Below are 26256 nucleotides of genomic sequence, written 5' to 3' on the forward strand. Positions count from 1 at the left end.
TATATTTTTATGTGTATTTGCTTTTTGTATTAATTCTTCAAAAATGTCTTGTTTTATATCCTTTATCCATTGGCATTTTTGTCTTTTTATTATTTTCAGCAGATGAAACTATTAAACTTCATAGTGAAATTATCAACTCTTTGTCATTTCTGTTGGAAATATTTTCCCCATTTCATTTTGTTTTTGGTACTTTGTAAAGTCAAAAAGTTTTACATTTTCATGCAGTCAGCTCTATTAATATTTCCCGTTCAGGTTTCTTTCTTTTTTAATGGGCTTAGAAATGTTTTCCCACTCTGCTCTGAGAACAGATAAATACTTAAATGTATCTTCCTAGTTCCTTTACAGATTAGCAGTCATGTTTAACTATTTGTTATATTTGGAATTTATTTAGATGAATGGTTTAAGTTAGAAATCTAGCTTTTCTTTTTCCACAAACAGATATTGATAAATTATCAGCCAAGATTTTTAAATACAATTTTCCTCTTTTTGCTACTTCACGTTTGTATTTTATTGTTTACACTTTTGGCCTTTATAAACTTCCTTAAATCCTTTTTGGAAGTAGATAGGGAATAAATAGAATATAATTAACAAACATTCTTCTGAGATTAGTTGTATTATTTTGCTGTGAAACATTCCAAAATCCTATATTGCATCCACATTTTTGTTGTCTTAGCAAAATTAAACCAGGTTACACTCATAGAAGCAAGTCAGACTGAAGAAGACTAAAACTGGATGACTTTTTCTTTAGTCAGGGTCTTACTCTGTCACCCAGGATGGAGCGCAGTGGCATGATCATGGCTCACTGCAACCTCGACCTCCAGAGCTCAGGTTTTCCTCCCACCTCGGCCTCCCAGGTAGCTGGGGCTACAGGCACGCACCACTACATCCAGCTAATTTTTTGTAGAGACAGTTTTGCCATGTTGCCCACGCTGGTCTCAAACTCCTGGGCTCAGGCAATCTGCCTGCCTTGGCCTCCCAAAGTGCTGGGATTACAGGCATGAACCACGTGCCAGGCCAGATGACTTTTCTCTGTTGAAATGAGGACTGTATCCTCCATCTGGCCATAGGAAGGATCATCAGTTACAAAATTACATCACCTCCTCTTCCTCCAGCCACAGCGAGTTTTCTCTATATCTCACTCTTTGAAACCAACCAAAGGAACGTGTCTAAGAGAGCAGGATGCAAGCAACTTCTTTGCATTAGGCTCAATGGCAAGCATTCTCTAGGGACTGAATGTGCTGGCTACCTAACTCTCTACTCCCTTAAATTCCATAAACCAATGAAGTTTCACAAAATTAACAAGAGCTAATTAGCGGAAGACACCTTAGGATGTCAGCCTCAGGGTGGCCAGATTTGTACATGTGACCAGCCCCCTTGGCCACAGCTGACTATCCAGAGGCAAACATCTGGTCCACACCAGGTCAATCTTTCCCAGAAATTTGGAATTGCACCAAAAGAGCTGGAGCTAAGAGAGCTAAGAACTCATATCAATCTGGGGTTGGACTGGCCATTTCTTTTATAAGATTCATGTTGAAGCAAAGCAAGCCAGTTCCCACAGCAAAGAAGAATGAATTCGGTAAGAAAGGAGGAGGAAAGATAGTAAACTATGCATTTAAATAGGAATAAGTAACCTGTGTTCCTCATTTTCTGATTTCTGGCTCCAGGCCCTCAAGGCCTGCTTATGCTTAAATTCTCTTAAAAACCCACATATCCATCCAGTGAATCCCCTTTGTCCTGAGCTAATCTAAGTGGACTTCTGTTCTTAGCATATGATGCTATCTGATTAAGGCAGCCTGATATCCGGATCATGCTTTTTAGTTTCCCAGGGGTAATCACTGACATTCTCTTTTTACCACCACCCTTTGAACTAGGTAGGTCAGGATTATTACCCTCACTCTATAAATGGAGAAAACTGTGACGTAGAAAGTTTTTAGCCACTAGTCCAAAGACACACACTAGGATATGACAAAGCCAAGACTGATTCTCAAAGTAACAAGCACTCTATTATAGAATACTGCTTTCTAGTAAATGTGGGGGACACTGACTGCTTACATTAAATGCTTTCATTCACTTCACATTCTTCCAGTGTCAACACTAAGCTTGCCTAATCTGGCTCAGCTAGGTCCCATGTCCCAGCTCAAGACAAGCTAGGGATTCTTGTGTCTTAAACAGTCTATTTGACATTTAGGGAGCAAAATGCCAAACATTCTTCTGCTTTCCTTTCCCTGCGAAACATTTTTTTCTTATCAGTTAAGTTGAAGACAACACTTATTTATGAAATATACTTGATGGGCTTTGCCCTAGGTCACGTGCTAGGGAGAACACACACAAAAAATATAATCCACCACTGTCATTCAATGAGCTTGTTATCTTATTGGAGATGTAGCTTCTATACACATGAAACACACTGAACAAGTGTTATCACTGGTATTTGTAGACTTTAAGTAGGAATGCAATGAAGGACATAGAATTGTTATCCAAGAATTAAATTGTACAATTGATTAGATGAAGTTAACAAGAATAGATTCCATATCAGCAAGACTTGACTCTAACCTGATAGAAGTAACAAAAAGGAAGTGTCAGTCAGTGCCAGTAGCCAGTCTGGGAAGCTCAGAAAAGAAGAAAGAAGAGGAGAAGGATAGGCGGAAGAGAGGAGGATGGAGAGGAGGAGAAGGGAAGAGAAAGGAAGAGGAGGCGGCTGCCACAGCCAACAAATGACAAAAGGCACCCATTTCCCAAACCATCTTGAAAACAAGGTCTCCTTCCCCTCCTAAAACCATGGGGATATGTAAAACCTGGGGGCAACTTATGTATAGAAGCCAGGAATGAAAGATTATCTAATAAACTGAGTATTTTTATGCAAGAGAGACAGGCCATTACCTGAGATTATTTATATAATAGGACTGGACCAAGCTTTCATGTAGATCAGACATTTAGGCAATCCCCCTCCCAATCCCCTCTCCCAATAACCAGCAAGTAGGGACTCAGGAGAAATAATATTGTTGCTACAAGCAAATTTTAAAATTTTATTTTAACTTCATATCCAAGTTGTACTATGAGCTAAATTTTGTCATTCTTTCATATAACAAATGACAACATTTCTAGCATAAAAATAAATTGTTGGTGGCCACTGTAAGCTAGAGTTGGCAAATAAGGAATTGTGGAAAAGTGAAATCTCAGATGGATTTAAAGGATGGTGTGATGTAAACAGGACAAGATTCGGGAAGCGACGTAACAAAAGAGAAACAGCAGAAATAAATTCGTTATCCATAAGGAGCAGTGTGCAGCCTTGTCCAGAAAGGGTGAAAGTTGGGAGTTTAAATAAGAGATAAATCTTACCTGAAGATAAGAAGGTCCTTGAATGCAAGTGAGGAGATTTAAAAGCAATAAGGATCCACGGAGGGGACTAAAATATAAAAGATGGCATTTTAGGAACAGTATAATCACAAGATGGCCTGGAGGTCTGGAGACAGACATGAGAGGGGGTGACTCTTGCCCAGAGTAGGAGTAATGACAAGGAAAAGAACACCTTCAAGAGAAATACTGAATGGAAAATTGTCAGATTCTAGCCATTCATAGGATCCATGGTATGAGGGATCCCGCAATGGTCACATCAAATGTCCCTTCTGTAAAGTCAAGAAGGAGCCCTGGGAGCCCCCTCTGCAAGTACACCAGGCCTCCCTCTGTGCTCATATAAAAATGTGTTCATGCTACAAAAACATCCTTACCAAATTATGATACACTTATCTTAAAATTATTTTCCCTTTGCCTCTTCCAGCATTGCCTTTAATCCTATAAACCCTGGTATAAAAACATGACTCATCAGTGAATTCAGGTATTAGACCTCCCTGCTGACATGCATGACTTCTCTTAGGAATTCTCCATTTGCTCCAAAATACCCCTGATAAGGATAATTCTTTATCTAGGGCTCAGGGGCCAGTCTCTGGCTATAAGGATATATGCTAAGTGCTGATCAGCGGGTTGTGTCTGAAGACAGCAGTCACCCAGGAGCCATGGCACTGTACTCAGGCATGTTCTGTTCCATAATCTTTCAGGCCCAAAGCCCAAATCCCCATCTCCCCCGACAGAGTGAACCCGAGGAGAGCCAATGAACCAAAGTCTGAATTCTCAGGGAGGGTGGTGTGGTCCTCATGGCCTGGATATGTCTTCTGCTCCTGCCATTTGAGGCATGATCTCCTGCACACCAGGAGTGGAATTTCTTCATCTTCATCTATGTGCTGTGAATGCATGTCCCTGTTACAACTAGACATCATAACAAAAGAACATTTGATCTTTTCTTGAGTGCCTGAATTTTTTTTCTTTAGTGTCTTCTGCTGAGGTGGGTAGAATTCTGAAATGCAAATGTCAGAGTCTGTCCTCGTTAAGTCGGATCCTCCCCTATGCTAGGGATCCACCCCAGGCTGCTGGAGTAGTGGAAAACCAATAGCCATGGAGGATTTCCTTTCTCTGACTCCCTTCAGTTGTGTCTCTTTCAGTTAATTCCCTGCTCTTCCCTGATCTCTGGCCCTTGCCAACTGAGATTATTTAGAAGGTCTGACCTACTGTTCCACAGTTAGATTTTCTACAATGGTAACTGGAAGTATAATGTGTCTCCAATACCACAGCAATTCTTGTGCTCACATGTTGCTAAAAGCTACCATGCTTTAGCTACTGCTGTCTGCAGCATCATTTTATTATCTGACAAAGGTTACAGCCTTTCCATACTCTTGTACAGTGTAGTAGAGTGGTTAGGAGTACACTCACCGAAACCTGACTGTCTGAGGTTAAATTCGGTTCTGTGACCTTGGGCAGGTTACTTAAATCTCCTCTATAAATGTGGAAATAAAAATAGCACGTACTTCTCAGGGTTAGTGTGAGGATTACATTAATTTATTCACGAAATGGCACTTAGAATAATGCCTAGCATTCAGGAAGTACTTAATAAGTATGAGCTACTATTATTATTACTATTTCAGTTAAGTGTGAGGAAGTCAACACGTATAGACAACAACCCATGGTCTTAAGGCTGACAGCCTGAGCCTTCAGGCATTCCCATGGAGAAACAGAACTTTTAGCAATCTCTGGAATATGATCCAGTGTTAGATCTCCAAGGCTCACTAACAGAAACACCTCCTTCTCCATACAGCAGACTACTCTGATAGAGACTGACTTTGGCCATTGATGATGACATCTCTTGGATGGGACTGAAAAGACCCTGCCGTCCCTTAATACAGGGCTTTTACGGTCCTGGAAGTATAGGTGTAGGCATGTTTGAATCAGGGGGCAAGTCTCCCTCAAAAGAACTCCTCATCTTAGAATCACTAAAGGCAACTTCCTTCAAAAGAGTGAATGACCATCCCCATTTCCAGGTAAAATGAACTCCACTAACCACTGAACTAGTGTGGCCAGTCTTCAGTAAGGCATTGAATGGCAGTGGGAAGGCAGTGAGAAGTAACAGCAGGGGGATGCTCATCAGAACTTGGTCCTCTCCCACTTGAGGTGGGGTGGGTTGCAGACTGGTCCCCACTCCTGCTATGGTGAGGTGGATATTTTGAGCCCCCAATTAATAAAGCAGGAAGCAGTTCAAGTAATTACATGGAAAAAAAGATACAACCATATTCATACTCCAAGTTCATTGTGGTTACATCCACTTATGGCACTCAACATGTTTGCAATGTTTCTATAGTATATTCAGGAATATACTTGCATAATCTCTCCTGTGCAGGAATGGACTCTTACAGATTATCAACACTGAAGCTGGGGCTGCATTTATGCACCTCTGGTTTGCAACACAGCTTGGGCGTGCACAGCTGCAGATACTGTGGCACGTGCAGACAAAGGGATGCTCTGGACACTTTCACTGCCACAACCTTCCCTTATTTTACAAATAAGGAATTTTGTTGGAAATTCTGAGTTTGCAATGACAAGCATAGCAACTGATGCTATATTCTTATGAAACCTCTCTTAGGACTCTCTAAGGATTCCAACTCTGAGAACTAAAAAGGGCAGCATTTGCTTCTCCACCTCCTTCATACTCTACCCCAAGCATCTATTTCTTACCAACCTAGAAACATTTCTGCCGCATTCTCCCAGAGGGACCATAAATTAGAGACCACAGGTAACCCCCAAGGCCCAGAGAGCTTCAGGGGCATCATATCTTCACTCGAGTATACCAAAGTCCTAACCATTGCACCTCATGTGCATAATTTTAGCAGATTACATTTTATGTCTGTACTATGTGGCATAATACTCTAACACTTGCGTTGATAATAGGTTCCTTTTTGGAATTAGCTAGAGCAGAGTGATACACACACAGAGAAACTCTAGAATGAGATCCCAAAATGTAACACCTTGATCTGGGGTTTAAAATGAATTGTTTTAAATAGTTTCACAAATTATTGCTGGAAATCATACTGTTTTGAAATTTGTTCTTGAATGACTACAAGGAAATTGTCAGACCAAAGAAAACTTTAGCTATCCCATTGTGTTGGGCAAAATAATGCACCACCTTGGCCCACAAGATGTCCATGACCTAACCCCTGGAACCTGCGACTATGTTATCTTACATGGCAAAAGGATCTTTGCACATATAACTAAAGTTAGAGACCTCGAGACGGAGAAATTATCTAGGATTATCCAGGTGGGAGAACAATGTCCAGCTGTGGTCACAGGAAGATATGACTACAGAAAAATGTTCAGGCCGGGTGCGGTGGCTCATGCCTGTAATCCCAGCACTTTGGGAGGCCGAAGTGGGCAGATCACTTGAGGTCAGGAGTTCAAGACCAGCCTGGCCAATATGGTGAAACGCTGTTTCTACTAAAAATACAAAAATTAGCTGGGCATTCTGGTTAGCATCTGTAATCCCAGCTGCTCAGGAGGCTGAGGCAGGAGAATCGCTTGAACCCGGGAGGCAGAGGTTTCAGCGAGCTGAGATCGTGCCACTGCACCCCAGCCTGGGTGATAGAGTGAGACTCAGTCTCAAAAGAAAAATAAAAGAAAAAGAAAAATGTTCAAACAGATGCAGTGTTGCTGGCTTTGAAGACTGAAGAAGGAATCACAAGCCAAGGAATATGGGTGGCCTCTAGAAGCTGGGAAAAAAAGGAAATTAATTTTTCCCTAGGCCTCCAGAATGATGTAGCCCTGCCTATATGCTAGTTTTAGCCCAGTAGGACCTGTGTCAGATTTCGGGCCTTCAGAACCGTAAGATAATACATTTGTCTTGTTTTAAGCCACTATACTTATAGTAATATGTTACCACAACAATAAAAACAACTAATGCACCCATGGAAAAGGTGGTAGAACTCTGAGGTTGCTAATGCACCCACATGCCTGTTTAAAAGGAAGGCTAGACTACGTTGGCACTGACATACTTGCCTTTGTGTTCAGTCTCTCTCTCTCCCTCCTACATGCCCCATCTGGACTTCCAGCATTCACAATGAATGAATGTTAATTCAGCATTCGCAAGCAGGTGTGTCGCTCAACATCAAGTGTGATTCAATTCAAACCACCAGAGACGTGAAGCATTTGCATCGTGCTCCAAAATCCCTCTGAGGACTCGGTTGATAAAAATCTGGTTACTTCTGGCTAAGTGATATTTGAGTTTGAGTGCCCCAGTAAATAGGCACCCATTTTTTCCCATTCAAGTTTGGAACCAGTGGAGAGATACAGATAGAAATGTCAGCTTCATCGTTGATAGAAATGGACTGCAAATATGGCTTGAGCTCTCAGTCAAAAGGTGTTGCTAAAGACTGCCAGCTTTCTACTCCCATAGAACTTGGGGGCCTACCCACCAAGAAAAAACTTGATCCACAGATTAGAAACCCTTACCCAGGACTGATGTCTCACACTGGCTTGGGACAGAGAAGGGAGAAAGACAGACAAAGCTCCAGTAATTGATCTTTTAAAATAAATTAGTTACAGCCAATTGAGAAAAGTGGATAAAAATAAATCAATCTCATTTGAAATGAGATCTCCTGATTTTCAGAATTTCCTTTTAATTCCTGTCATTTTGATTTGGGTCTATACCACCAATGAGGGAAATGTTTTTAAAACTTTTAATAAACACATAAAATGTCATGGTTAGTGATTGCCTGGGGCCGACACATAGTCAGTAAAGGAATTTACCAAGACAGTAACGAGTCTGGAAAGGCAGATCTATTTAAAGAAAAGGGGAGATACACTGCCAGTGAGCAATGGGCAATACAGCAGAGGGAAGGCTGTCTGCTGTCTGCAAAGAGGCAGGGACTGCAAGGGAGTTTTTTAGGTTGTGCTACTTGGGCTGAATGTTTGCAGACAGGATGCTTGGTGCAGGTGGGCTGTTATTTGGATGCTTGTAACAGGATGCTTGGGTGCTAGTGAGCCATTTGCAGTTGACCCTATTTCTCAGAACATTTGTTCCTCTCTACCCCCTATTTCTGTTTCTGCCAGCTAAGCCCATTTTTCAGTTTTCTTTCAACTCCTTAGGGCTCCACAAATTGCACATATTTATGGGGTACAACGTGATGTTTCAATACATGTATACATTATATAATGAACAAATTAGGGTCATTAGCATGTTCACCACCTCAAAAATTTATCATTTCTTTGTGGTGGGAACATTCGAGATCCTCTCTTCTGGCTAAATTGAGATATACAATGTCTTGCTGTTTACTATAGCTACTCCACTGTGCAATAGGACACCAAAAATCATCCTTCCTTCCTAGTTGTAACTTTCTTGACTAACCTCTCCCAATCTCTACCTGCCCCCTGTCCTCCCCAGTCTCTGGTAACCACTGGTTTATTGCCTACTTTTAAGATATCAAGTTTTTGTTTTTTTTTTTTTGGATTCCACGTATGAATGAGATTATGCAGTATTTGTCTTTCTGTGCCTGGATTATTTCACTTAACATAATATCCTCTAGATTCATCCATGTCACAAATGACAGCATTTCCTTCTTTTTACGGCTGCATAGTATTTCATTGTGTATATATACCACATTTTCTTTATCCATTCATTCACTGTTGGACATTTAAGTTGATTCCATACCTTGGCTATTGTGAATAGTGCTACAATAAACACGTGAGTGAGGATGTCTCTGTGATATACTGATTTCATTTCCTCTGAATATATAATCAGTAATGGGATTGCTGGATCATATGGTAGTTCTATTTTTTAAATTTTGAGGAACTCCATACTATTTTCCACAAACGCTGAACTAATTTACATTCCCACTAATAGCGTATAAGGGTTCCCTTTTCTCCACATCCTCAGAAACACTTGTGTCTTTTGTCTTTGTGATAATAATCATTTTAAGTGGAATGAGGTGATATAGTGGTTTTGATTTGTATTTCTCTGATGATTAGTGATGTTAAGCATTTTTTCATACACCTGGGTTGGTATTTATGTTTTCTATTGAGAAATGTCCATTAAGGCCTTTTGCCCATTTTTAAATCAAATTATTTGTTTTGGGTTTCTTTGCTATTGAGTTGTTTGAATTCCTTATATATTCTAAATATTATTTCCGTGTCCAGCTGTCTAGTTTGCAAATATTTTCTCCCATTCTATAGGTTATCTCTTTACTCTTGTTTCCTTCGATGTACGTAAGCTTTGTAGTTTAATATAATCCCATTTGTCTATTTTTGCTTTTATTGTCTGTGCTTTTGAGGTCATATTTTAAAAATCCTTACCCAGTCCAACGTCATGAAGTATTTTCTCTGTTTTCTTCTATCAGTTTCTTATTTTCAAGTCTTACATTTAAGTCTTTACTTCATTTTTAGTTGGATTTTGTACACGGTGAGAGATAGGGGTCCAATTTTATTCTTCTGCATATAGATATCCAATTTTCCCAGCACAATTTATTGAAGACACTGTCCTTTCCCCAGTGTGTATTCTTGGCACCCTTGTGAAAATCAGTTGGCTGTAGGTATGTGGACTTATTTCTGGACTCTCTAATCTGTGCCATTGATTTATGTGTATTTTTACACCAATGTCATGCTGTTTTAGTTACTATCACTTTGTCATATATTTTGAAGTCAGGTAGTGTGATGCCTCCAGTTTTGTTTTGTGTGTGTTTGTTTGTTTTTAATCAAGATTGCTTTGGGTGTTCAGAGTCTTTTTGTGATTCTATACAAGTTTTAGGATTTCTTTTTTTCTGTTAAGAATGTCACTGGATTTTAACAGGGATTGTATTAAATCTGTATATCACTTTGGATAGTAAGGACATTTTAACAATATGAATTTTTCCAATCCATGAACACCTCTTTTTGCACCCTCTTTATTTCATTACTGTTTTTATTTATTTATTTATTTATTTATTTATTTATTTATTTATTTATTGAGAGTCTCGCACTGTCACCCAGGCTGGAGTGCAATGGCACAATCTCAGCTCACTGCAACTCCCACCTCCCGGGTTCGAGTGATTCTCCTGCCTCAGCCTCCCAGGTAGCTGGGATTACAATTGCCCACCACCACACCCAGCTAATTTTTTGTATTTTTAGTAGAGATGGGGTTTCACTATGTTGGCCAGGCTAGTTTTTGAATTCCTGACCTCGTGATCCACCTGCCTCAGCCTCCCAAAGTGCTGGGATTACAGGCGTGAGCCACCATGCCCGGCCATTAATGCTTTATAATTTTTAATGTAAAGATCTTTTACCTTCTTGGTTAAATTTATTCCTGAATATCTTACTTTTTTGTGGCTATTGTAAATATAGCTATTGTAAATTCAAATGATTTCATTAAATTTTTTATCTGTATTCTTCTGTATCTCACAAGTTTCCCTAAGATCACTACTTTGAATTCTTTTTCTGGCATTTTGTAAGTTTCCTTTTCTTTGGAGTTTGTTACTGAATAATTATATTCCTTTGAAGGTGTCATGTTTCTTTGCTTTCTAAAGTTTCTTGTGTATCTACTTTGTTTTGTTTTTTGCTTGTTTGTTTGAAATGGAATCTGGTTCTGTCACCCAGGCTGGAGTGCAGTGGCGTGATCTCAGCTCACTGCAACCTCCACCTCTCAGGTTCAAGCAATTCTCCTGCCTCACCTCCCAAGTAGCTGGGATTACAGATGAGTGCCACAACACCTGGCTGATTTTTGTATTTTTTGTAGAGACAGGGTTTCACCATGTTGGTCAGGCTTGTCTTAAACTCCTGACTTCAAGTTACCTGCCCGCCCCAGCCTCCCAAAGTGCTGGGATTACAGACATGAGCCACCACACCCAGCCTTGTGTATCTACTTTGATATCTGGGCATCTGCTGAATTCATTTTTGCTTCCAATTTTACAGAGTAGCTTTTATAAGGAAAGACTTTTCCCTAAAGATGTGTCCTAGGGTGTCAGTTGAGTAGTGTGAATTCACATTGGTTCTGGGTGGACACAGTAGTCGGGTCTCCACATAGTTTCATCAGCTGTAATCCATGTAGTAATATCTGTGAGTGCCTCAACAGCCTAGGCTGCAGGAGTTTAGGGCAGTAGTGGTGCACCTTTGCCAGAGAAAGGGCCACCAGGCTGGTTCTCAAGCTGGAGGTACATGCACAACTGTGCAGGACCTGTTCCTTGCAGGGAAGGGTGCCATGTGGACTTGCATGCAAGAGTCACCACCATTTCACTGGGCCTAGGTTCTAAATAGCTAGGGTTGTGGTGCTGCAGTCATCTGTGTGAGCATGTAAGAATGATAGTTGAGCCTCAGGGATGGAAAGATCAGTGGTTACTGTCCCCTAGAGTACAGCACACTCTAGCAGTGGCTCCAGTTTCAAGGTGGCACTGTGCCATAACAGCCTGGGTCATGGGAGGTGGGCAGTGCACAATGTGAGCTCCTACTGTGAAGCAATGCAGCTGTGGGAACTCCAGGCAGCTCCCCCAAACTGGGGTCAGGGCCTGTGAGGACTGCCACGTTCTCCTGTAGCAAGGACTACATGTGTCTGCAGTGGTAATAGGGGCTACTGGGGGCTCCCTGCTTACCTTACAGGGGAGATGGAGTAGTAGAGGCAGAGTACTTCGCCCTCCTCCCTATGCTGCCATCTTGAGTTACTGTGTGCCACAGGCATTCTGCTATTCCCTTGCTATACTCCAGTGCTCTCCCTCAGACACTCTAGTCTAATTGTAGTTGTTTATTTGTTGTTTTGGTCTTTTTGTGTATGAGGAGGCAAGTGTCAAGTATCTCTAGTTAGCCTCTTACTGATAACCAGGAAATGTTTTGAATGGAAAATAGAATGGATTCTTTCTGGTGTTTATTTTTTATTTTCAATTTATTACTATTTTTTTTTTTTTTTGAGACAGAGTCTCACTCTGTTGCCCAGGCTGGAGTGCAGTGGCGTGATCTTGGCTCACTGCAACCTTCACCTCCTGGGTTCAAGCAATTCTTCTTCCTCAGCCTCTAAAGTAGCTGGGACTACAGGCACACATCACCAAGCCCAGTTAAGTTTGTATTTTTAGTAGAGATGGGATTTCATCACATTGGCCAGGTTGGTCTCAAACTTTTAACCTAAAGTGATCTGCCTGCCTTGGCCTCCCAAAGTGCTAGGATTACAGGCATGAGCCAATGCGCCTGGCCTTATTTTCAAATTTCTAAAGCAAGATATTTGAATTTTTATTTTTAGTGTTGACTGATGTAAAATAAGAGTAGGGTTTTGTATATTTCTGTGTGATTTGCTGATGGGTCACCTATAGCATTCCATGACACTGAGGTAGAAATAACAACAGACCAGTTCAAGTAAGTCTACTCTTCCTATGTGACCTTCAAAAAATAATTTTACCTCACTCAGCCTCAGTCCTCTCACTCGCAAAAGAGAAATAGCTGCACCTCACCTGCCCAGAGACAGTGTGAAGGTCAGGTAAGATAATGAACATAAAAGCATTCTGAACTTTGAAGGAGCTTGCAGATATTATATTGTTTCTATGACTTCAGAAATTATCAAATACTTACCAAATTAGATCATGAATGTGATATGGCCTTAAAAGGTAGTATAAATGGAAGATATTTGATATACAAAATCTGTTGTCAATTAAAGAAATACTTACGTTTTCCACAAAGGGTATTAAGAGACCATTAGTTTTAGAGTACACATTGGAATATTGTAACTTAAAACAAGCACATATTGTATTGGATAAAATAATTTTATTTTATGACTTACATGATTGCTGCATGTCTTGTACCGAATGTTCTGCCCTTCACAATTCCTAAAGGAAAAAAGAAAGAAGAAAGAAGAAATAATGATTTCATAGAAGAGGCAAGCATTAAAAAAAAAAAAAAAGCAAATACAAGGCATTGGTTCCCTGTAAAACTTTTACTAGTGCACATTACCCCAAAGATTCAAAGTTTAATTCTAAGAAACTAATTTTCAAGGATCGGGAGCCAAAAAGTCTTGTGGAAGTGTCACATTAAATAAAGAATGAATTCTTTAGTTAATAGTAGTACTCACATGCAATTCTTACCCAAGGGTCCATATAACCACTACAATTAATGTACAATATGTGTGTGTCTCATGTGTGAATATGTGTATTCTTTTCTATAACGAAAAGGGAAATGCTACATGTAGAAGAATTTGTGTAGCATGTCTCCACTAGGACATTTCTCTTCCCTTACTGAAGCAACTCAAGTTAGCAGGGCACTCACTGTCTTCCTTTAATTAGTACAACAGTCTTTGTTAGAAATTTGCTTGAAGTAATGCTTCCTTTTTTTTGAGACAGAGTCTCACTCTGTCGCCCAGGCTGGAGTGCAATGGCTTGATCTCGGCTCACTGCAATCTCCATCTCCCAGGTTCAAGCAATTCTCCAGCCTCAGCCTCCATAGTAGCTAGGATTGCAGGTGCACACCCCTGTGCCTGGCTAATTTTTGTATTTTTATTAGAGACGGGGTTACACCATGTTGGCTAGGCTGGTTTCACACTCCTGGCCTCAAGCAGTCCACCTGCCCCAGCCTCCCAAAGTGCTGGGATTACAGGCGTGAGCTACTGCAGCCGGCCTATTTTATTTCAACCATTGATCTTACCAAATGGGATTCTACCAAGTCATGTTGGAACAGTATTTTTGGGATGCTAATACTGGTAAGTTTGAGAATTTTCCAGGGATGACCACCACATAACCTATCTTCCTCTACAGCCACTAGCTCTGCGACCCTGCCACTCATTTTCCAGGCAGAGTTTTCCTTTGGGAGACTGGAATTCCATCCAACGGGTACTTTCCTCAGTCCAGTGCTTGTCTGTCTATATTTTACATAAACTCCTTAAAAATATCTGATCTCTTCATGGCACTTTTCCTAATTTTTCAATGGAGTTACATATTTTTTCCCTTTATGTTCTCCTGGTGAATTCAATGGCAAATTTGGAGCCAGGAAAGCTAAACACAGGCTTAAATAATCATTTTGAATTAAAAGTCAATAGATACTATTTCAATTGTTATTAAAATATTTATTTCTATGGGAATAAAAATAATTTTAAAGTGGATAGGAGGTCATTTTTTTGCCAGTATGATTTAAATATGAGCCTATATGAAATGATTGATAGAGTCAGCAATGTAAAACTCATTGCATATGCTTTCTGATGCTTCCATTTTTCTTGATTACAAAAGGAATAAGTGGAAACCAGTAATGTGCCAAGAAGTATAGAGGTAGTCACTCAAAATCCTATCACCAAGAACTTTATTCTTTTGTCATTTAATCCTCCACTGTTTCTGCCATTTATAGGATTGAAAATCATACTGTTAATTCATCCTAATCTAATATTATAAGCATTTTCTCATTTCATTGATAATTCTTTGGAAAAATTATTTTAATGATTACATCATAGTCCATTATACAAACATTATTTTGGTAGCTTTAAATTTAAAATTTTAAAAATTGTGACAAAATACACATAACATAAAATTTACCATCCTAACCACTTTTTAGTGTGTGGTTCAGTGTTTAAGTATGTTCACATTTCTATGCCGATACTACCTTTCGTGATTACGCTGCTTCTCCTTTTCCCTACTTAAAAACTGACATATATTAAAATTCTATTTGGGATGTATACAATTTTAAGAGTTTTGACAAACCCATACAATTGTGTAACCACTACCACAACCAATATTTGGAACAGTTCCATCACCCCAAAAATGCTCTCAGGTTGCCCCTGTATAGTCAGCCTCTTCCCCCACCCTCAGTTCCTGGCAACCACTGGTTGGTTTTGTCCCTACAATTTGCCATTTCCAAAATGTTATATAAATGGAATCACACCATACGTAGCTTTTTGAGACTGACTCTTTTTAGCATAATATACTTGAAAATCATTCTTGTGGTTGCAGGTATCTATAGTTTGCACCTTTTTAATTGCTGGCTGGCATTCTATTGCACATATGTACAACTGTTTGTTTATTCATTCACCAGCTAGATATTTGTTTTTAGTTTTGGGTAAGTATGAAAAAATGCTATAAACATTCACATGCAGGTTTTATGGTAACAAAGTTTTTCATTTCTCTTGGGTAAATACCTAGAAGTGGGATTTCTGAGTCCATTCTTTTTTATATAATATAAAAATTATTCGGTAAACATCTTTAGGTTTTCATTTTTGTCCATACATACAATACATATTTAGAAGTATTTTAAAACAAATCCCAGTCCTTTCATAATAGGAATTTTTCATGTAAGAGTTTTTAACTCTTGGCTGGTTAAGTATTATTTAATTAGTTGGATGCATGGCTGGCATATGATTAAATCTTTGCATTTCATACAGGAAAGGCAATGCTGCATGATATGATGCTACTTCTTTTTCCTCAAAGCTGTAAACACACTTCATTGACCCTTGACATTGAGACTTGCAGAGGAGAAATCTGATTATTCCTTTGCTTGTGTGTTTTATGTTTCTGCCTGAAAGCTTATAGTACTTTTGTTTTGTTGTGTTAGTATTTGATATAAAAGTTAAGTTATAATCAGGATGTATCCAGTCGTGTGTTTCATCAGTCTTTACTGAAAATGGTGAGCCTTTTTGAATGGAATACTCAAGGTCTTTATTTACAATGCTGCTGATTATTCTCAGATTATGATTTTGATTACTGCTCTTGTGCCATAAATGCCTATAATTCTGAGGCTGGAGCTCCCTCTCTCTGCATCTATTAGTTCTTCATTGGTCCATCTATGATTTCCTCATATATATATATATATATATATATATATATATATATATATAAAATTTCATTGACCTTTTCTTGTGCTTATGAGAAATATTCTACAGATATTCCTCCACACTACTGATTTTAATTTTCTGTAGTGGTTATTTTGCATTTTACTGTGTCCAGTACATTTTTAATATTAACTTCCACTCTTTTTCCTTTGCAGTTTTTCTCAAACTCTCCCTCCTCCATTTCCATTTCATACCATCTTCACCTTAAACTTTCTGTTCCAACTGCAACTTGTACCCCTTGTCTCCTCACAGCTTGTGTTTTTGAGGTGGTACAATCCCTAATTAGATTTAGAAGGCTTTGGGAGAAGGACATTTTGGAGTGAAAAGAACAGCATTATAGCTGCCTCCAAAAGCGTTACCTAATTTGTAGTTAAATCGTATTTAGGTAGATGCGCTTTCTTGATTTGTGGTTCAGAACATCTTCCCAGATTATCACAGTGGGTTGGCCGTGTCTTAATATTTTGTAACACTGCATATTTCTGTTTTTAAAATTTTGTTATAGGTATTTGATTCTTAAATTTATTAAAATCTTGCTAAGAGTACATCAAATTTTAAACATTCAAGCAGCACCAAACTGGGAGGCTGGTAGAAAAAAAGGTATTGGTGTGGAGAAGTCTTTCTCTTGGTCAAGGGGATGACTCCATTCTACTGGGAAACAACAGCTATGCCTATTGAAAAGGTCATTCACTTACATGGCCTACTTCATTTTGCTTTTTATGTAGGAACAAAAGAAGAAAATAAATAATAGGAAAAGTGAAGAAGTAATTGAAATTACTCTCTTATTTTGGAAAAGCCCCAGTTGAGGGAAGTTGCTAACAGATTAGGGAAGTGATAACCAAAAACCTTTTTGTACCATGCTGACTTGCAGCTGTAAAAAGCTTTTGATGCTAATTTCAAGGGAACAAGCAAATTAGAGAGTCACAGGTTAAAAAAAAAATTTGAATTGATGGCAATACTGGAATACAAAAATTGTTGAAACTTAATAAAAATGGCATTTTCTTTAAACATTTTCAGAAATAATTTTTCAGATGCATTTTAGTAGTTGCTTAATTTTAGCTATTTATATTAAAAACTGTTCTTGTAAAAAGAAACTTAAAACTAAAAGGTAAGAAAAGAATATATCAAAGGTATCTTATGGCTGTGTCTCAGGCCTTCAGTGTAGACCATGTGTAGAGCAATGGTCTACACTCTATTGCCACCTGCTGTGTCCTAATTGTAAGCTGAGTTTCCAGGAGTCACTGATTTGCATCTTGAGGGTTGAGCCTGAAAATATAAACCTAAAAAGTATGTACAACTCTCCTACAAATCCCACTACAACTGCAGCATGGTGATATGAAAAAGAGAGCATTTTAAGTCACGAATTTTCAAAACATAATGCACCATTTTGGACTCATTCTTCCTTCAACAATGTCTTATGGTGAACCTACTATGTACCAGGATATGGATATAAAGATTCAGGGAGATTACTTCTCAGTTTCCTTTATAAGTCAGTAGCAAGGTTTTTATTTTTAAACCCAACCACCTGGCGACCATTTTTAACATTCTATTTTACTTTGTCCAACCTAATACACAGTAAATCCAGTGACTGGCCTCTATTGATGTGGCTTGCTTTGGTTACAGTTTAGTATGAAAATGAATGACTACTTTATGAAACAGACATAAAATGAAATGCAAGTTATTTTAAAGTTAAGGACATTGGAATCCTAATTCCCCAAGCAGGAACCTGCCAGCTTATTCTGGAATAATTCCTTTGGGCCAAAGCAACTAAGCTGCAGAAATATCACTTACAAGTTTTTAATTTCATTGTAATTAGTATATGCAAGAGCTAATGGTTATCAGGAGTATTTGAAAATTCAAGAACATCATTTCACAATTATGTATTTTCTATCCATTACAACATTCGTAACACCCTGTATTGAAGAGTTTTGAAGTCATAAATTTATGAATATATAAAAAACATATGTTGATTCCACATGAGGATATATTAAAAACATTAATAAAATTTCCCTGGAGTTCATAGCACTATAATTTATTATATTCATTTGATGATATATTGACTCAAATAATGGTGTCATAAAGCCTGAGAAGTATGTGTTTTGAAGAATAAAAATATATTAATTTTTAAAATAGTAGTTAACTTAAACCTGTGTTTCCCATGATTGGCACTTAACTAGAATATCAAGTTACACACTTCTGCAAGAGAAAGAGACATTCTGGCTGGCATATGGTTTGCAGTGCAAAAGAACTGACTATTTAAAGTAATCAAATTCTGAAATAACTTTATCCACAAGAAATATATGAGGAAAATAGCTACATTTGCTATTTTCCTAAATCATGAATGCCCTAAATCATGAATTTGAAGGAGTACACTGATAAAAAGGGAAGGCACTGAAATGCTTTCTAAAGCTTTGGGATGGCTTTCAGTTTGGTTTTATATGTAATCACCTCCATATTCCTCTTCCAAGAAAAACTGACCACAAGCATTCAATATTTATGAAGACTTAATAAGTCTCTAAGGCAGTTCAAGGATAAAGAGACCTGATAAGCATTCCAAGGGAAGTAGGTTTCCTTCTTAAAAATCTCAGAGTACTTCCAAAATGACAGTGAAAGTTCTTAATATGGGAATGGGTGAGGAATGATTAAGGTTTACAGCTGCCTAAAATGTGGGGAGCAGGAATGAGTGAATTATTAAAGAACCTGCTACCATGCTTTCGAAATAATCTTATTAAAGAACCTGCTACCATGCTTTTGAATTAATCTAATTTCATTATAGCCAAAAAGTGGTGTTATTGTCCTTTTTTTTTGTTGTTTTTTTTTTTGAGATGGAGTCCCACTCTGTCGCTCAGGCTGGAGTGCAATGGCGCGATCTCGGCTCCCTGCAACCTCTGCCTCCCAGTTTCAAGCGATTCCCCTGCCTCAGCCTCCTGAGTAGCTGGGATTACAGGCATGCACTGACCACGCCTGGCTAATTTTTGTATTTTTAGTAGAGACGGGGTTTCACCATGTTGGTCAGGCTGGTCTTGAACTCCTGACCTCGTGATCCGCCCGCCTCGGCCTCCCAAAGTGCTGGGATTACAGGCGTGAGCCACCACGCCCAGCCTGTCCCTGTTTCTTAGACATGGAAAAAGTGGGTGTGCCACAGGCCTGACCCCATGCCAGGAACCAAGCTGGGAGAGCACATGCAATGACATGCACTTGTCTTACTTCTGAAACACCACAGAAACTATTATTCTCTCAATTTATGCACATATATGCACAAATACATATATACACATTTGATTTAGGATGTTTTCTACCCTCAGATACCTGTTTAAATTAGATGAGCTCAGGGAGCAGGCAAATTTGGAGATTCTCAGGCCTACAAGCAAATTTCAGAATGTAGGCTAAGGTTTGTGTAGAAATAGACTAAAGAATGCTATATTAGTCCTAAGAAATGAAAAAGTTAAGCAAATACTACATCAGAAATAGGAGAGGTAACTGAGTACATGGAATCATATTGTGCCAAAAACCTTCTGCAGTTTTTTTTTTCTCTGAAAACTGTTTTTGAGAATATCCATGTTAACAGATGTAACTCTAATTCATTCACTTTTAGAGATCTGTAGGAATCCCATTTATAAATATACCAAAATTTATTGATCAATTCTCTTTATTCTTCATTGATCAATTTTCCTAAATGTTGATGAAAATTGTTCCAAATCTTCATTTGGCAGTTGGTTTCAAATTTTAAACTGCACCCACAGTTCTGCAATGAGCAATCTTAAACCACCATGTTAGGCATATTTACGCATTTCTCTGGGATATATACCTGAGCGGGGTTGTTCTCTTCTGGGTGTTTACAGCATCACTATTACCAGATATTGACAAATTGCTCTCTAACATGGACATACCAATTTTCACCCTCATTACCAGTGCAGGAAGGTTCTTATTTTTATACATCCAGGTCAATATTTGACATTTTAAAACTTTTTTTTCCCAATATGAAGAATGTGAAATATGTCATTTCATATTCTTTTTTTCTTTTTGGGGTAGACGGAGTTTTGCTCTCTCACATAGGCTGGAGTGCAGTGGTGCAATCTTGGCTCACTGCAACCTCCGCCTCCTGGGCTCAAGTGATTCTTGTGTCTCAGCCTTCCGAGTAGCTGGGATTACAGGCATGTGCTACCACACCAGGCTAATTTTTGTATTTTTAGAAATGGGGTTTCGTCTTGCTGGTCTCAAACTCCTGACCGCAAGTGATCCACACATCGTGGCCTCCCAAAGTGCTGGGATTACAGGTGTAAGCCACCACACCCAGCCTCATTTCATATGCTTTTTCAGTTTTTTGTCAGTGAAATTATAATTCTCATTTGTTTTTTACTATGCAGATTCACCTTCTATGAATTTCCTGTTCATATTCTTTGCCCACTTTTCTACTAGCCTCTTTTTGCTTCTATTTTATTGGTAAGTAAAAGTTACTTAATATTTCAAATACTAGTCCTTTATTGGTTATATTCATTGTCAAGATTTTATTCCACTCTATGGCTTTTCTTTAGGTTTATATTTTTGTGATACAGATGTGTATTTTTTATTGTGCTTGAATTTATCCGTATTTTCCTTTGTAACTCAAACTTTTTGTATCTTAGTTAGCGAATATTTCACTCTCTAGAAATCACAAAGATATGCTTCTATATTTCTTTCTAAATGTTTCCAGACATTGTTTTTTACAAGTAGAGAATAATGCACTTGGAATTTATTCTTTACATGAATTGATATGTTCTAATGTTTTCCTCTGACTATCGATAATCATATCTGAGCACCATGTATTGACTATCCCTCTTTCCTGCACTGATTTACAGGGCCACTTTCAATATATACCAAACTTCCACATACGCATATATCTGTTTCTGGGCTCTCAATTTTGCCACACTTGCTACTCCTGCCTATGCCATTAGTATAGTTAAAAGAAACATTTTAATTCTCCGGGCAAGTCCCCTATTTTGTTCTTTTTCAAAATTATTTTCATTGCTTTGCACTCCTATATGATACTTAGAATTGAAATTATGCTTATAGATTAACATAGGGGAAAATTGGTATGTTTATGATGTTGAGATTTCCTATATATGAACATATTATAGCTCTCCTTTTATTTAGGTAAGCATCTAAATCTTCCATAAAGGTCTTACACATTTTTTATTGAACTTATTACAACATACCATATATTTTACTAGTACTGCCTTTTGAAATTTTGCTTTCTATTTAGTTTTTGGTACTGTGTAAGAGCACAGTCATTTATGCATTAATTTGCTTCCAGCAATCTTTACTGAATTGTTTTATTAGTTTTATTATTTTATGTACAAGTACTCTTGGATTTTTCTATCTGCACAATTTAGTAGTCTCTGAATAATGAGAGTTATCCTTCTATTTCATTTTTTTCTAGCCTTACTACACTGACTAGGATCTCAAATACAATAATGAATACAAGCAATGACAGTGGGCATTCTTATCTCACACCTAATGTTAAGGTGAATGTGGTAACATTTTTACTATCAAGATTATCTACTGTACATTGAGAGTATACCTTTATTCCTAGTTTGCTAATATTTTTCAATTGAGAGTAAGTATTATTTTATTAACTGCTACTTTTGCATCAATATAGATAATTGTATGGCTTTTCTCTCTTATATCATCAATGTTGTGCCTGCTGGTGCTTACTCCTCACAAGTATTTCCTTGTGTGTTACATATTTTAGGATTGCAAGTTTGTCATTAGCAGGGCTCTATTGACAGGAATCCTATGCAGCCGGTTGGTGGCCTGACTCTCAAATCTTTCATTGCTGCCATACCTTAAGGATATCACAGGCTACAAGATCAATTTTCATATTAATTTCCCACGTAAATGTTTCCACAATCATATAGGATATATGTATTCAATGTAATATATATAATATGTATAGGCCAATATACATGCACTTCCAAATTTTGAGAGAACAGGTCCACTATTCCAACGTGGAATTTTTTTTTCATATGGAATTAAGACTAAGATATTTAAATTCCCTATGCTGGTGTGTGGACATTTTCCCCCTAGTCCTTCTGTTAAGTGTCTGGACCTCAAGGGTCTTGCCTTTATCTTAGGGTTGCAGTTCCCATGGTGTGAACTCGCATACACTCAGGACTTGATCTGTGATTATGAAGGAATTAAAACTCAACAGCCTGAGTTTTTGAGATGATCAAATCCCATCTCCATCACTAGGGCAGGCACAGAATCAGTTATGCACTTACTAGTCTGGCATTCAGTTTACTCTTTGCTTTTTGGCCCCATGGATTTCCCTTAATTTCTTGTAGGTTCAACTTTAGTTCTGTTGTTGTTGTTGCTGTTGTTGTTGTTGTTGTTGTTGTTGTTGTTGTTGTTGTTGTTGTTTTAAATGTGTGTCCTATTTTGCCTGGCATTTCTAGTTTTTTAAAATTAAATTAAATCTTCTATTTAAAATAAATGTAAATCGGCTGGGCACGGTGGTTCACACCTGTAATCCCAGCACTTTGGGAGGACAAGGCAGGTGGATCACTTGAGGTCAGGAGTTCGAGACCAGCCTGGCCAACATGGTGACACCCAGTCTCCACTAAAAATACAAAAAATTAGCCGGGCATGGTGGCGTGCACCTGTAATCCCAGCTACTTGGGAGGCTGAGGTGGGAGAATTGCTTGAATACAGGAGGCAGAGGTTGCAGTGAGCCGAGATTGTGCCACTGTACTCAAGCCTGGACAATGGAGTGAGACTCCATCTCAAATAATAATAATAATAATTGTAAATCACATGCATTTGTAGGAAAATAATAAAAAGAGACCCCATGGATCCCTCAAAGGTATCATCTTGCAAAACTCTACTACAAGAATACAACTAGGAGACTGATATTAATACAGGTAATGTACAGAACATTTCTATCATCACAAGAATCCTGCAAGTTGCCTTTTATAGCTGCATCTCCTCCCCTCCCACCCTATCCTCTTCCTTAACACCTAGCAACTACTGTTCTCCATTTTTATAATTTCTGTCATTTCAAGAATATTACATAAGTGAAATACAGTATGTAAGCTTTAGAGATTGGATTTTTATAACTTCATTGTAATTTTCTGCAGATTCATCCAGATTGTTGTGTTTATCAATGGTTCATTTCCATTTACAGCTGTGTAGCATTCCCTGGTATGGATGTAACACCATTTGTTTAATGATTCACCCACTAAAGGGCATTGGGATTGTTTCCACCTTTTGGCCACTGTGAGTAAAACTGGCATAAACATTCATGTACAGGTTTTATTGTGAACCTAAGTCTTCATTTATCTGAGAAAAATGCCCAGGAGTGCAATTGCTGAGTTGTATGGTAGTTGCATGTTTATTTTTTTAAAAGAAACTGCCTATTTTCCAGAATGGCTGTATCATTTTACATTCTCAGAACCAATGTATGAGTAACACTCTTTCTCTGCATCCTTGCCAGTATTTCTTGTTGTGAACCTTTTGAAAGCTATTCTGATAGGTAGGTAATGATATCTTATTGCAGTTTTAATTTGCATTTCCTTAATAGCCAGTAGTGTTGAACATATTTTTGTGTGCTTATTTGCCATCTATGTATTCTCTTGGGTAAAATATCCATTCGTGTCCTTTGTTCATTTTCTAATTAGAATGTTTGATTTTTAATTGTTGATATTTGAGAGTTCTTAATAGAGATACTAGTCCTTTGTTAGGTGATTTTCAAATATTTTCTCCCGTTGATCTCATTTGTTTATTCCTCTGCCAATACCACTGCTCTCACCACTGCAGCCATATAGTAAATCTTGATATTAAGTAAGCTGATTCCTCCCACTCTATTCTTTTAAAATATCTTTTAAAAATCAACAGATACATACCCATAATCCCAGCACTTTGGGAGGCCGAGGCAGGCAGATCACTTGAGGTCAGGAATTCAAGACTAGCCTCTCCAACATGGTGAAACCCCATCTCTACTAAAAGTACAAAAATTAGCCAGGCATAGTGGCGCATGCCTGTAATCCCAGCTACTCGGGAGGTAGAGGAAGGAGAATCGCTTGAACCTGGGAGGCGGAGGTTGCAGTGAGCAGAGATCGCACCACTGCACTCCAGCCTGGGCAACAAAGCGAGACTTCATCTCAAACAACAACAACAACAACAACAACACACCAACAGATAAAATTGTATGTATTTATTGTGTACAATATGTGATGTTTTAAAGTATCTATACACTGTGGAATGACTAAATCAAACTAACATATCCATTATCTCACAGTTATTTTTGTGGTGATAATACTTAACATCCGGTCTCAGCAATTTTCAATAATACAATATATTAACTACAATGACACTGTTGCACAATAGTTCTGTTAAACTTATTCCTCTTACCTAACTGAAATTTTGTATCCTTCCACCAACATGTCCTCAACTCCCCTCCTCAACCATCCTAACCCCTAGCAACTGCCTTTCTACTCTCTTTTTCTACGAGATCAACTTTTTTAGCGTCTACATATGAGTGAGATTATGTGGTATTTGCCTTCCTGTGCCTGACTTACGTCACTTAAATACTGTCTTCCATGTTCATCCACATTGTCACAAATAATAGGATTTCCTTCATTTTTCATGGCTGAATAGTATTATATTGTGTATATATACCATTTTCTTTATCCATTCATTCACTGATAGACACTTAGTTGTTTCCATACCTTGGCTATTGTGAAAACACTGCAACAAACATGGAAGTGCAGATATCTCTTTGATATCTTGATTTCATTTCCTTTGGATATATATCCAATAGTGAGACTGCTGGATCATATTTTTTTTTTTTTTTTTTTTGAGACAGAGTCTCACTCTGTTGCCCAGGCTGGTGTGCATGGTGTGCAGTGGCACAATCTCGACTCACTGCAACGTCTGTCTCCCAGGTTCAAGCGATTCTCCTGCCTCAGCCTCCTGAGTAGCTGGGATTACAGGCATGCGCCACCATGCCTGGCTAATTTTGTGTCTTTAGTAGAGACAGGGTTTTGCCATGTTGGCCAGGCTTGTCTCTAACTCCTGACCTCAGTTGCTCCACCCGCCTCAGCCTCCCAAAGTGCTGGGATTACAGGCATAAGCCCAACTGATATCTCTATTTTTAATATCTTGAGGAATGCTTATACTGTTTTTCACAGTAGCTGTACCAATTTACATTCTCGCCAACAGGGTGCAAGGGTTCCCTTTTCTCTGCATCCTTGCCAATACTTGTTGTCTTTTGTTTTTTTAATAGCCATCCTAACAGGTGTGAGATGATACCTCATTGTGGTTTAGGTTGCATTTCCCTGATAATTACTGATGTTGAGCATTTGTTCATATATCTTTTGGCTTACATCACTTAAATACTGTCTTCCATGTTCATCCTATGTATATCTTTTTAAAAATGTCTATTTGGGTCCTTTGCCCATTTTTTAATCAGGTTATTTTTTTCTTGCTACTGGGTTTGTCATATATTTTGGATATTAACCCCATGGCAGATGTATAGCTTGCAAATACTTTCTCCCATTCTGTAGGTTATCTCTTCTCTCTGTTGATTGTTTCCTTTGTTGTACAGAAGCATTTTGGTTTGACGTAATCCCATTTGTCCATATTTTTCTGGCTTTTGGGGTCATGTGTAAAATAATCATTTCCCAGACAAATGTCATAGAGCTTTTCTCCTCTGTTTCTTCCGGATGCTAAATTTCTTACATTTTAATTTTTAATCTATTTTTAGTTGATTTTTCTTTTTCTTTTTTTTTTTGAGACAGAGTCTCACTCTGTCGCCCAGGCTGGAGTGCAGTGGCGCATCTCAGCTCATAGTAAGCTCAGCCTCCTGGGTTCACGCCATTCTCCTGCCTCAGTCTCCCGAGTAGCTGGGACTACAGGTGCCTGCTACCATGCCCGGCAATTTTTTTGTATTCTTTTAATAGAGATGGGGTTTCACCATGTTAGCCAGGATGGTCTCGATCTCCTGACCTCGTGATCTGCCCGCCTCGGCCTCCCAAAGTGTTGGGATTACAGGCGTGAGCCACTGCGCCTGGCCTTAGTTGATTTTTCTATATGATATGAAATAATTTCATTCTTCTTCATGTGGATATCTAGTTTTCCCAACACCATTTATTGAA

At 38.4% G+C, this 26256-nt stretch overlaps 1 protein-coding gene across 1 annotated transcript in view; it reads right to left on the reverse strand.

The window, feature by feature from the left end:
- Positions 1–26256, reverse strand: part of ADAMTSL3 (ADAMTS like 3) — a 386012-nt gene that overhangs the window by 223739 nt on the left and 136017 nt on the right. Inside the window, exon 5 of the mRNA XM_055098263.2 lies at positions 13103–13148. Coding sequence (XP_054954238.2) covers positions 13103–13148 — 46 coding nt within the window. The remainder of the gene's footprint in view (positions 1–13102; positions 13149–26256) is intronic.

The sequence above is a fragment of the Pan paniscus genome, chromosome 16 (genome assembly GCF_029289425.2).
Source record: "Pan paniscus chromosome 16, NHGRI_mPanPan1-v2.0_pri, whole genome shotgun sequence".
NCBI classification, from domain to species: Eukaryota; Metazoa; Chordata; class Mammalia; order Primates; family Hominidae; genus Pan; species Pan paniscus.